At 36.1% G+C, this 11860-nt stretch overlaps 4 protein-coding genes across 9 annotated transcripts in view; 3 read left to right on the forward strand and 1 right to left on the reverse strand.

Annotated features, from left to right (window-relative positions):
• LOC104724365 (RING-H2 finger protein ATL46-like) lies at nt 7-792 on the reverse strand (the record flags this gene model as incomplete). Its single annotated transcript, XM_010442829.1, has 1 exon — nt 7-792. A coding segment is annotated over exon 1 (618 nt), but the record flags the coding sequence as incomplete, so codon positions are not given.
• On the forward strand, nt 1660-4707 carry LOC104724369 (WAT1-related protein At5g40240-like). 3 transcript variants are annotated; one of them, XM_019232776.1, is made up of 9 exons: nt 1660-1994; nt 2076-2226; nt 2353-2645; nt 2720-2785; nt 2876-2989; nt 3378-3627; nt 3712-3870; nt 3946-4097; nt 4413-4707. In XM_019232776.1, exons 3-9 carry the CDS (start codon nt 2431-2433, stop codon nt 4561-4563), a joined length of 1107 nt encoding a protein of 368 aa, XP_019088321.1. In that variant the 5' UTR covers nt 1660-1994; nt 2076-2226; nt 2353-2430; the 3' UTR covers nt 4564-4707. The 3 variants fall into 3 exon arrangements, with proteins under 3 accessions (XP_019088321.1, XP_010441139.1, XP_019088320.1); XM_010442837.2 differs by having other exon boundaries at nt 1660-1841; XM_019232775.1 differs by lacking the exons at nt 1660-1994; nt 2076-2226 and having other exon boundaries at nt 2233-2645.
• Nucleotides 4894-8957, forward strand: LOC104724367 (WAT1-related protein At5g40230-like). Of its 3 annotated transcripts, none has more exons than XM_010442833.2 (9): nt 4894-5419; nt 5491-5556; nt 5631-5744; nt 6087-6336; nt 6410-6568; nt 6644-6795; nt 7027-7631; nt 7705-8445; nt 8559-8957. In XM_010442833.2, the coding sequence occupies exons 1-7, from the start codon at nt 5124-5126 to the stop codon at nt 7169-7171; spliced, it is 1182 nt and encodes a 393-aa protein (XP_010441135.1). In that variant the 5' UTR covers nt 4894-5123; the 3' UTR covers nt 7172-7631; nt 7705-8445; nt 8559-8957. The 3 variants fall into 3 exon arrangements, with proteins under 3 accessions (XP_010441135.1, XP_010441136.1, XP_010441134.1); XM_010442834.2 differs by having other exon boundaries at nt 7705-8036; nt 8265-8957; XM_010442832.2 differs by having other exon boundaries at nt 7705-8957.
• The window catches only part of LOC104724370 (WAT1-related protein At5g40210-like), a 5586-nt gene continuing 4126 nt past the window's right edge, over nt 10401-11860 (forward strand). Inside the window, exons 1-2 of one of the 2 annotated variants that reach the window (XM_010442838.2) lie at nt 10402-10664; nt 10747-10812. In XM_010442838.2, coding sequence (XP_010441140.1) covers nt 10471-10664; nt 10747-10812 — 260 coding nt within the window. In that variant the 5' untranslated portion in view covers nt 10402-10470. Of the gene's footprint in view, nt 10813-11860 lie in introns of both variants that reach the window. The other variant, XM_019232774.1, reaches the window with a different exon arrangement.

Below are 11860 nucleotides of genomic sequence, written 5' to 3' on the forward strand. Positions count from 1 at the left end.
CACACACTCTTCATCTTCCCTTATATCATCGAAATCAAACATCGGGTTCTCCATAGAGAAACCAGGGGAAAAGAGAGTGCCACGGCAAAGAGGACAAGTAGAATTCGACTGAAGCCAAGTATCAATACAGTTCAAATGAAACGCATGGCTACACGTTGGTAACAATCTCAGCTTATCTTTCTCAGAGAACTCACAGAGACAAACCGCGCAATCAAATGGCTCTTGAGCACCACCACCACTAGCAACAATCTCTTTGTAGTGAAAAACAGGTAAAGCGTCGATAAAAGCTTGATCAAGACCAGAATCATTCAAATGAAAAAGCTGTTGAAGCTGTCTTTGAAGAGCATCACTAGTTGAGATCTCAGGGAATCTATTAGACCTTGAAGAAGCAGTAGCAGAAGGATGCTTTATGAGAAACCTAACGAGCAAATGAAGAAGCCCAGAGATGAAGAACAAGACAGCTAGAATCACAATTACAAAGAGAACCGCCGGACTGATTCTGTTACCGGACGACGGTGGCGGAGGAGGAGGAGACGGCGGAGAAAGAATTGGGTCTTTGTAAAACGGTGGTGGGTATGCAAAGTTGCCATCTTTTTGCTCAATCGTGAATCGAACCCAAGACATCTTCTTGTAAGATTCAGAAACGATGAAAAAAAAAAAATCTCAATTTCAAGATCTCGCAAAAAGCTCAATGAAGAAAAAACAAACAACTCCAAGTTAAGTGGAAGAGTTCCAATTTCAATAACATCAACATCAGAGAGAGAGAGAGAGAGAGAGAGAGATAAACACAAAACTCACCTAAAAGCTCTGTCCCCCAGAGATGATTCTTGAAAAGAGAGACACAAAACCCTAAATGAAAGAGGGCTAATAATAATATATGTCAGATTTGCAGAGGAAGAAGAAGAAGAGAGTAAAGGAACTCTCTTTCCTCTTGCTTTTTTATCTCTCTTCTATCTCTATCACTATCTCTATATATCTCAATCTCTACAACCTTTCCTTTTCTTGAGCTTTAATGGTGGAAATAGAAGACCCGAAGAAAGTGGAAAGTGATTTTGTAATTTCTCGAAGTGCGAGGCAAACAACAACATTGAAGCAATTAAAATTAAAAAAAAACAAAAAAGTAAAAAGCTTTGAAATATGAAAAATTAAAAAAAAAAAAAAAATAGAACCCTTAAGAAGATAAATAAATAAAAAGTGTTATTTTAGATTTGGGTCCACGTGCATAGAGATGAACGAGTTGATATGTCAGATGGTCAACTCCAAAGACAAAATAAATTTAAATGACGGTTTCCTATGTTTTTGGACTTATATTAGAATCCGTACTGGGCCGGACCATCCAGCCCAATCCACTGTTAAGAGCATGACCAGCTATATGATAGACAATATTCCGGTTTAGCTTCGGTTTGGTTGTCTTTGTTTTTAGGTCTTATTCGTTTTTGTAAATCATATATAACAAACATCCTTTGTATTTTAGTTTGGTTTCGTTTTCAGTTTTATCTATTTTACTAAAATGAAATTAATATGATTTTATTATTATGTCTAACGTTTTAAACTAGACCACTGGATTTATTGATAAAATATCAGGGTGAATGGTTTTGGTTTCGTTCGATTTAAATTTTTTGGTTACGGTCTTTTTCGGTTTAGTTTGGGAAGCGTGTTAATTTTGAATGAATCGTACTGGATCTACGCTTTTGATGAGAAGCGTGTCACTTTCTCAACGAGCGTCTCAAAATCTAACCGTTTGATCAAAATATTTTTGACGGTCATCGTCTCGCCGACAGCTTTGGAAAAGTCGCCGGAGAAATTAACTGCTCCCGTGAGCATCTCCGCCTGGGAATTTGGTTCGATTCTGATCTTTTTAGTTGCTTTATCTTCTGTTGCTGGAGGAATCGTAGGTCAGCGATGACATTGATCTTTGGAATCGGCTTAAGAAAATTAATGAAACTAGGATTGATTTAGGTTAAGTTACTATCTGAAGATTGTACTCTCTGTAGGTGAGGTGACTCTAGATTTGGTGAATCATCTATGAGCTCTGTAGTGAATTATTGATATTTTGGTGGATTCTTTGTTGATAGAGAGATGATTCAGCAACACGAAAGCAAAAGCTACAAGTCTACATCAGTGGAGGAGAATATTCCAATGGAAGATAGTAAAGCTGGTGAAGGTATTAGAGCTCAATGGCTAAAGTGCCTTGTCATGGGGTCCCCTGGAGTATTAGAATATGAGGTGAAGTTGGGATAATTAATTATGGACAAAGGCTGATATTTTTTTCGACATTTGTCGTCGTCTTCACGATGAACTGTTGGTTTTTTATTTATTAAACAATGACCGTTTTCACAAGCGTGGTGGCAGGCATGATTGATTGTTTCTGAGTTCACTTCAATTTTTCAAGAGAGTTTCTGAGAACCTAGCTATCAGTATCTATCTATCATGAGAGAAATAGGAGAAGAGAAAGTGGCGTGGATATACTTTACCAGAGATGTTGTGCCGTTTGCTGCTATGTTTGCTGTGGAGTGTACAACGGTTGGGTCGAACACACTGTACAAGGCTGCAACTTTAAGAGGATTGAACTTCTATGTCTTTGTCTTCTACTCTTATGTTGTTTCAACAACTCTCCTTCTTCCACTTTCCTTTGTCTTTGGAAGGTACTAATCTCCGCATCTACTCTTTTTCCAGTCTAAGCTTTTCAAGTTTATGAACTTTTTTTTGACACATGCAGATCAAGAAGCTTACCTTCTGCCAAGTCTCCTCTCTTTTTCAAGATTTTCTTACTTGGTCTTATCGGGTAATATATTACTCCTGCTTCTAGTTTTAAAGGCATTTCTGGCTTTTGTTTTCTAGTTTTTTTTTTAAAATTTAACTTGAGGGGGAACAGGTTCATGTCGCAGATCGTTGGTTGTAAAGGTATTGTATATAGCTCCCCAACTCTTGCCTCTGCTATCAGCAATCTGACACCAGCGTTTACATTCACACTCGCCGTTATCTTCAGGTTCTACCTCTTTCTCTTTCGTTTCTGTTTTGGGAAATAGTTTGGACTATGAAAAATGGGATGATTTCACTCTAAACCAACCATACAAAATCTTACCCCTTTTACCTTTGTGGAATGACTAAATGACTAAGATTGTATTTTTTGGACATCATGGGTTTTGCTATCAGTTGATGGTCCCAATTTATACCAGAAGATACAAAAAACTTCCCACGTCTATCGAAGCCAAAAAGTAAATATTATTAAGTACCTAGTGGTCATTCTTGGTCGGTTATAAATGTTCTGCTTGTTCTTTCCTGAGATAAGTTGGGTGGATATGAGGTCTGTTTCTGTTTGTTACTATCAATCTTATTATCTAACTCTTTTTTGCTTTCTTGGGTGACTCTTAAAGGATGGAACGAGTAATGTTAAGTAGCTCTGCTACTCAGGCTAAAATCATTGGTGCAATACTATCTATATCTGGTGCTTTGGTCATTGTGCTTTATAAAGGCCCAAAAGTTCTCGCTGTTGCATCTTCTACACCTTCATCACTTACCATTTCGTCTCACCAGCATTTGACCTCAGTAGATTCTAGCTGGATACTCGGAGGACTCCTGCTTGCTTCACAGTATTTTCTTATATCAGTCTGGTATATTATACAGGTACAAATACTTGAAAAGTTCACCAAATAAACTTTGACTAAACATTAAAAGTTTTGCTAAATACGGTAGCTCTAATGGTTTCAGACTCGGGTCATGGAGGTATACCCTGAAGAAATAACGGTAGTCTTCTTCTACAACTTATTTGCAACACTAATCTCAGCACCAGTATGTCTATTTGCGGAAAGTAACTTGACTTCTTGGGTACTTAAACCGGATATTACCCTCACTGCAATCATATACTCGGTGAGAAGCAAATTTTTTAAATCTGGTTCGAGTACTGATAATGTTTTAAACTCAGAAATTAACACTTTGTTGCAGGGAGTCTTCGTTTCATTATTCAGCGCGCTTACCCACACATGGGGTCTGCATTTGAAGGGTCCAGTATACATATCCTTGTTCCGGCCATTGTCTATTGCGATTGCAGTCGCCATGGGTGCTATATTCCTCGGCGATTCACTTCACCTTGGGAGGTACCATCTCTTTCATCTTCAAACTTTCCAGTGCATTCAGAAAATTTTATCTATACTGAGAAACATAGAACTCATCACTGGGTTATTGAAATGCTTAGTGTCATCTATCTATCTAATGTAATCACATTCGGAGAATTATATGGTGTCTGGATTCTAATATACATGAACATGAGCTCTCATAATTGGTTTATTCCTTATTATTTTTGTGTTTGAGAAACACTTTGTCTCCCCATTTCCATGGTTAATGTGTAACTGCAATAAGCTTTTTGTGACAATAATAACAAATATAGGTTTTGCATATATTGTGTTGAACAGTATCATTGGATCAATAATATTGTGCTTTGGATTCTACACCGTAATTTGGGGCAAAGCAAGAGAGGATACAATCAAAACTATAGCTGGTTCTGAGCAGTCACCTTTGCTGATTACACACATCATAGAAGATGAAGCCTTTCCATTAAGATAGGATTGGTGCAAGTGTAATGCTTATACCATAGTAAATATGGATCCGTAAAAATGTTGGTCCTCTATGTTTATAACTTCTATAGATGTCAGTATAAGATATATCTGTTCTTTTTCTTGTGTTAATGAATATATATGTTTTCGTCTGCTTCCTTTTCTTTGATTCATGCAATGATTATAATTTTTTTTAATTACATGGTCGTATTATGAATCTATAAGAAACATTTGGTCTTTTTTTTATTATCTTGTCACATCTTTGCATAAGTTTCTGGTAGATTCATCCTTGGATGAAAATATTAAAGTGGAAGTTAGCCAAATAGTTTCGTTCTTGTCTTAGTAGATTTGTAGAGCTCCCTGCTCAAAGAGTTTCTTGTACTGGGATCCCTGCTTACCTGGATATCATCCCAGTACAATGTATATATTATTAGTTGGTGTAAAGTATTGGTTAAGTTGGTGTGAAGTATTGGTCAATGTATATATTAGTGGTGACAATGATGTAAAGTATTGGTTACGTTGTTGGGCTAATATATCTAAATTAAATAATGATACCATTTAGTAAACGTGATGGGATTAACCACTATGATTCGTTATAAACTCACTTTGACTTCTGAGAATTTTTTTAAGTCTGGACATCAGATCTCTATGACAGGAGAAGCAAGAGAACAGACAGAAGCATGGAGATACTTTTGCAGAGATGTCGTGCCGTTCACTGCAATGGTCGCGGTGGAGTGTGTCACGGTTGGATCTAACACACTGTTTAAGGCTGCGACATTGAGAGGATTGAGCTTCTATGTCTTTGTCTTCTACACTTATGTTGGTGCTACACTTGTTCTTCTTCCACTTTCCCTCATCTTTGGAAGGTACTGATCTCCTCAACTACTCTTGACTAGTATAAAATTTTCAAGAATGTGAACATAATTTACATGTGCAGGTCAAAAAGATTACCTTCACCCAAGACCCCTGTCTTCTTCAAAATTTTCTTACTTGCGCTAGTCGGGTAATGAAATACTCCTAAATTTATGGGCATTTACCTGTTTTTCTTTTTCTAGTTTGCTAACTTCGGGGAAACAGGTTTATGTCGATGATAGCTGGTTGTAAAGGTATAGAATATAGTTCTCCAACTCTTGCCTCTGCTATCAGCAACCTCACACCCGCTTTCACATTCACGCTTGTTGTTATCTTCAGGTTCCACCTCCTTCTCTTTCGTTTTCCGTTTTGGGATAGTATATAGATAATTTATATACAGTGGGGTAGTTCCACACTTATTTAACTGTACAAATTTATAAGCCTCTTGATTTTCTGAATGGCCAAGATATGTTCTGACATCACAGTCTTTGCTTCCTTTTGTGAGTGAGTACTGAGTAGTTTAAACAATGTAAAAGTATGGTACCAACCAAAGCCAAAACACATGGTAAAGGTCACCCACATGTCGTCCTGATAGAGATATGGGTACATTTGGGGTGTGTTTGTAACTATCATCTGGAAATGTTACTCTTATACTACTGCTTCCTTGTGTGACTCGTAAAGGATGGAACAAGTAGTCTTAAGGAGCTCTGCGACTCAGGCTAAAATCATTGGCACGATAGTATCAATATCTGGTGCTTTGGTTGTTGTTCTTTATAAAGGCCCTAAAGTTCTAACTGCAGCATCTCTTACACCTCCATCACCTACCATTTCGCTTTACCAGCATTTGAGTTCGTTCGATTCGAGTTGGATAATTGGAGGTCTCTTGCTCACTACACAGTATTTACTTGTTTCGGTCTGGTATATTCTTCAGGTATGAGAATATTTTAAATTTACTAGTGACACATGTAACTCTTGCTAAATGCGGCAGCTCTATATGATTTCAGACTGGGGTCATGGAGTTATACCCTGAAGAAATAACTGTAGTATTCTTGTACACCTTATGCGCAACACTAATCTCGGCACCAGTATGTGTATATGTGGAAAAAGACTTGACTTCTTTTATGCTTAAACCGGGTCTCTCCCTTGCCGCAGTCATGTACTCGGTCAGAATCAAACCTTAAATGTTGCTTTAAGTAGTGATTATGTTGTAAGGTCAGAAATTAACACTCTGTTTACAGGGAGGCGTAGTTTCATCATTGGGTACAGTTATACACACATGGGGTCTGCATCTGAAAGGTCCAGTCTACATATCCTTGTTCAAGCCATTGTCTATTGTCATAGCGGTAGCTATGGGTGTTATATTCCTTGGCGATGCACTTTACCTTGGGAGGTACGATATCTTTCACCATCTACCTAAATAGCACGCTCAGAAGTTTTTTTTTGAATATTGTCTCTATATTTATATTGAGAAACAAACATAACACTCATGAAATCACATTGATAGTTAAATGGTTTCTGGTTCTAATCATCTAAGTCACACTCAACCGCCATATATAATTTCTTCATGCCTTTTAGACAATAATAACCCATATATATTTGGCCATATTTGTGTTGTTTGCAGTGTCATTGGATCAATGATTTTGAGCTTAGGATTCTACACTGTGATTTGGGGAAAAGCAAGAGAGGATGCAATCATAACGGTGAATGGTTCTGAGCAGTTGCCTTTGTTGCTTACACACACCATAGAATATGAAGCCTCATCATAAGATGTGACTGATGCAAGTGGAATCTGTTTATAATATTCCTTTATTAATATGGAGCCATTCAGAGATGGGAATGGTCCCCATTGATGTTAACGTATATATATCTTGCATTGTACATATAATAATTATAAAAATTCGTGTTCTATTTCACGGATATATATGGATATTTTCTTTAATGGAAGACGACTGATATTGCCATATTATTACCTTCGCTATGCTTGCTTCTGAGCTCATCTTTTACTTTAGAGAATATCTCAAGCTTCAAGACAATTACGAGAAGAGACAGTGGCAAGGCATTGATATACTTTTGCAGAGATGTTGTACCATTTGCTGCAATGATCACAGTGGAGTGTACCATGGTCAAATCTAACACACTGTTCAAAGCTGCGACCTTAAGAGGATTAAGCTATTATGTCTTTGTCGTACACTTCCCCCTTCTTCCAGTTTGCTTCATCTTTGGAAGGTAATCTCCTTAGCTACTCTTTTCCGGGTATATAATGTTAAAGCATCTGAGCTTGTTATACTTTCATTCGCAGATCAAGAACATTTCTTGCAGCCATTCTCATCATCAAGATTTTCTTACTTGGGCTTGTCGGGTAGTAAATATGAGTATTTTTCGGGTACCATCCAATCTTATCACTGGGGTGACTTGACTTGTAAAGGATGGAAGAAGTAATGCTAAGAAGCTCTGCAACTCTCGCACAGATCATTGGCACAATAGTATCAATCTGTTCAACTCTCGCATGGATGCTCTGGTTGTTGTTTTCTATGAAGTTCCAAAAATTCTTGCTGCTGCATATCTTACTTCATACGAGTCAAATTGGATAATTGGAGGCCTTCAGATACATATACTTGAACAGATTGATGAGTAAGATTTTTTGTTGATGACACATAAACTTGAGCTAAATTTGGGGGCTGTACATGATTTCAGAGTCAGGTCATGGAGATATACCCTGAAGAAGTAACCGTAATCTGTAGCTTAAACCGGATATGGCCCTCGCTGCAGTCAATATACTCAGTTGGAAGTCAAACCTTATATAACTTGCTTCAAATACTGACTCTTATCTTAAGCTCAGAAACTAACATTCTGTTTCAGGGAGTATTTGTTTCATCATTGGGCTAGTCAGTTATACACACATGGGGTATATGCATCTGAAGGGTCCAGTACGTCTACGTATCCTTTGTTCAAACCGTTGTCTTTTGCAATTGCAGTCGTCATGGGTGCTTTCTTCCTTGGCGATGCACTCAACCTTGGGAGCTACATATCTTTAACTATAGTGTGTCTCTTTCTTGAGAAACATCAGTGATAAAAAAAAAAGTTACTTCTACTTTGTTAAATTATTTAGCCTCATGATTTTCATGTTTACTGTTTTGCATCTCTGTGTTGTAGGTAAGGCAGTGTGATTGGATCAATAATATTGCGCTTTGGATTATATGCTGCGATTTGGGGCCAAAGCAAGAGAGGATATAACCAAAACAGCAAGTCTTTCTGAGCAGTCACTTTTGTTGCCTAATCGCAACAAAGAAGATGAAAACACGTTATGGTAGATGCAAGTGGGTACTTATTTATGGTCCCATTAGAAGATGTCCTTGTCTATGTTTACATGGTTATAAACAAAAATTAAATTAGTATCTCTCTTGTATTTTCTTGGAGTCATTAACTGATTTTTGTACCCATTTAAAATGGTCCCTATATATCCTTGTCTAGCTATATTTACGTCACATGTTATAGGTTTGTTAATTACTGATGTGCAAACGTCACATGTTATTATTGTTAATTTGTTATTCATTTTTTTATCCGGAGTTATAATGTCTAATGTAGATTTTTTCTTTTGTTTGATTTCAATGCTTTATAGTCATTATTCTTTAGAAAAACTACAAAAAAAAGTCTTCATAGTAAACTATTTTGATCATTCATTATTTTAATCAGTAAAATAATTGAATGTAAAGAAAAAAAATAAGTTTCAATATTATTGGTCAAGAAATGTATATATTTATGCCATTGAATCTAAATACATCTCCAACCATAGTTCCAAATTTGGAAGTTTTATTTATTTTATAATTAAAAAAATATAAAACTAAATTTTTGGTTCCAAAACCTCTACATTTAGAACCATCTTTATTTTTTTGTTGGACATTTTGATTTAACTTTAATATTTTTGAGTTTAGAAAAGTTGATTTAAAACCTCTTAGAATCACCATTGGAAATGATCTAAGATATTATATGTAATCTCGACCAAGTAGTACATAGTGCAAGTCCTTGACTCTTGTAAAATAAAATAAAGGGGATGTATTGACTATGATTTTGGAGGATTAGATGAGATTTAGAAACTTTAGAATTTGATAGATTTTAGGGAAATTGATATGATTTATGGTAAAATTCTTTCAAATTCCACCTAAAACCATAAGATTTAGATTTCAGTATTTTTAACTAAACAAATCCTTGCATATTCTCTCAAATCCCTAAAACTTATTAAAATCCAAATCCACAAACTGTTTTGAATAACAATGGATTTTAAAGTAGATTTTTAAATTATCAGTTAAATAACAGTGAATTTTAATAGAGTTTTTAAAATCCGTGATTGAATAACATATGATTTGTAAATTTTACACAAATCACTTAAAATGTCAAGTTGAATACACCCCTCCTAAACTTCTCCAAAAAAAAAATTGAAAGATAACATCATTCAATTTTTGATAAAAAAATGAACATATTATGTTATGGATACCTTGATAATTTTCTTTTAAAATTTTAACTATAAATGGAAACTATAACTTTGAATGGATATTGCGGTTAATGTGAACTCATCCTTTGCTCTATTTTTTAGATGAACAACAAACTGTTGCTGACTCAATTTATTTTAATGTGAAAATGGTTTACAGTTGGTCTGCAACGTTTTTTTTTTTTTTTCTCGGTTCACAATAATACGAACTATAGTTTATGAATGATAAATAAAATGCCGTAGACCGGATTTGTTCGCTCAACCTGCCATAACCATTCGAACCTTGTATCTTTGCAATTTTCATATTTAAATAAGTTACATCACATGATTTGAATACTGAATTATATAAGAATGGAAGCATTTGAAGATGACATTACCAATGTTTTAACCAACTACAATTAGAAGATGTCATTAGATGTAAAAGGAAAGAAACAAAATTACATGATGACACTGTTTCACCGGTCTTTTCTCATCAGGACCCCAATATATTAAGGAAAAAATAAAATAATTATATATGTATTAATAAAATCTCAAATTTGGGAGAGAAGAAGAAGAAGAAGTCAAAAAGTACTACTAAAAATGCCTCCGGGAAGGTTATGTAACGGAGATGGCTGGATCTTGACGGCAATGGTTGCGTCGGAGATTTCTAACGTCGGAGTAAACCTTCTTGTCAAAGCAGCAACTTCCAAAGGACTTAGCCCATTTGTGGTTCTTGTCTATTCCTACACTTTTGGATATCTTCTTCTTCTTCCTCTTACCTTCTTCTCCTTGAGGTTCCTCTTCACATTCTCACGACTCTGTTTCAAGTTTTTGATAAGTATTTGCTCTTACATATATAACAAGACCCCTCTACAGAACAAGATCTCTCCCTCCGTTGACGTTTTCGATCCTATGCAACATGGGGATTCTTGGTCTAATTGCGTAAGTAATTTTTATTTTGTAATCCTAAATTTAGAAGCAAGTTGAATTTATACTTCTTCCTAGCTAGGTTTCAAAATCAGTTATTGGTTGGTTCTTGAACTGTATATAAAAAGATTTCTATCACATTTAAGTTTCCATGGTTTCTGAATGACATATAAAAGGTAGCAAGTTACTTAGCCCATGTTTCTCGGGTAGTATATATAATTCATAAACGGATAAAGAAAATCAAAAGATCTTGGTATTTAAAATGAGTTCAAATTTTGTTATTTTTATGAAAGTTTTTTTTTTTTTTTTTGAATTTAATGTTAAATTATATTTCAAAAGAAAAATAAAACGTTTTTACAACTTGTGCAACATAGTTTGAAGAATAAAAGTGTTGAAAATATTAGAATAGATAAGTGGTGTTAAGCTCGAGATTGCATCCAGAGTTGAAACCCTTCATCATATCGCCGATCCCCCATTAAACCTATGGCAAGAAGCTGGTCTCTGACCTACCTATCAACCCACGCAACGATGGTGTCCGCAGGCTTCGGTGGCTCACCATGCCTGCGACCATTTCTTTCCCTCCAGACCGTATAAATCACTACTTGAAATAAGTAGCGGATTAGAAAACCTTCCACCAGCTGAAGATTCGAGGTAGATATGTGATCAAGAAGGAGGGACCAATCTGTGGTATAAAATGTCTGCAACAGGCCTTTAGCGAGAGCAGACCACACAGTCGAGACAAACGGACAAGCAAAGAAGAGATGATCCCGTGTTTCTAAAGTAAGCTGACAGAAAACACAAAGTCCCGCTGCTTGCCCATTCCACGCAACCATACGAGCACCAGTTGACAACCGATCCAGAACCGCCAGCCAGACACAAAATGAGTACTTAGGCGTTGCATGACCAAACCATATTCCCTGATGCCATGACACCGTGCTTGATGTAGTACGAGTATGGTTCCAAGTGTCACGAGTTGAAAACTTATGTCGATAAACATCATTTTTCCCTCTCCAGAGTACTCTATCCTCCTGCTCCTGACGTTGCTGCCACTTAAGTAACAGAC

Source organism: Camelina sativa, chromosome 11, assembly GCF_000633955.1.
Source record: "Camelina sativa cultivar DH55 chromosome 11, Cs, whole genome shotgun sequence".
NCBI lineage: Eukaryota > Viridiplantae > Streptophyta > Magnoliopsida > Brassicales > Brassicaceae > Camelina > Camelina sativa.

Coding starts and splice junctions, on each gene's coding strand:
- LOC104724369 (XM_019232776.1), top strand. CDS start 2,431: ATGAGAGAAATAGGAGAAGAGAAAGTGGCGTGGATATACTTTACCAGA. Junction 2,646..2,719: donor CTTTCCTTTGTCTTTGGAAG/GTACTAATCTCC, acceptor TGACACATGCAG/ATCAAGAAGCTTACCTTCTG. Junction 4,098..4,412: donor GATTCACTTCACCTTGGGAG/GTACCATCTCTT, acceptor TGTGTTGAACAG/TATCATTGGATCAATAATAT.
- LOC104724367 (XM_010442832.2), top strand. CDS start 5,124: ATGGGATTAACCACTATGATTCGTTATAAACTCACTTTGACTTCTGAG. Junction 5,420..5,490: donor CTTTCCCTCATCTTTGGAAG/GTACTGATCTCC, acceptor TTACATGTGCAG/GTCAAAAAGATTACCTTCAC. Junction 6,569..6,643: donor TTGCCGCAGTCATGTACTCG/GTCAGAATCAAA, acceptor CTCTGTTTACAG/GGAGGCGTAGTTTCATCATT.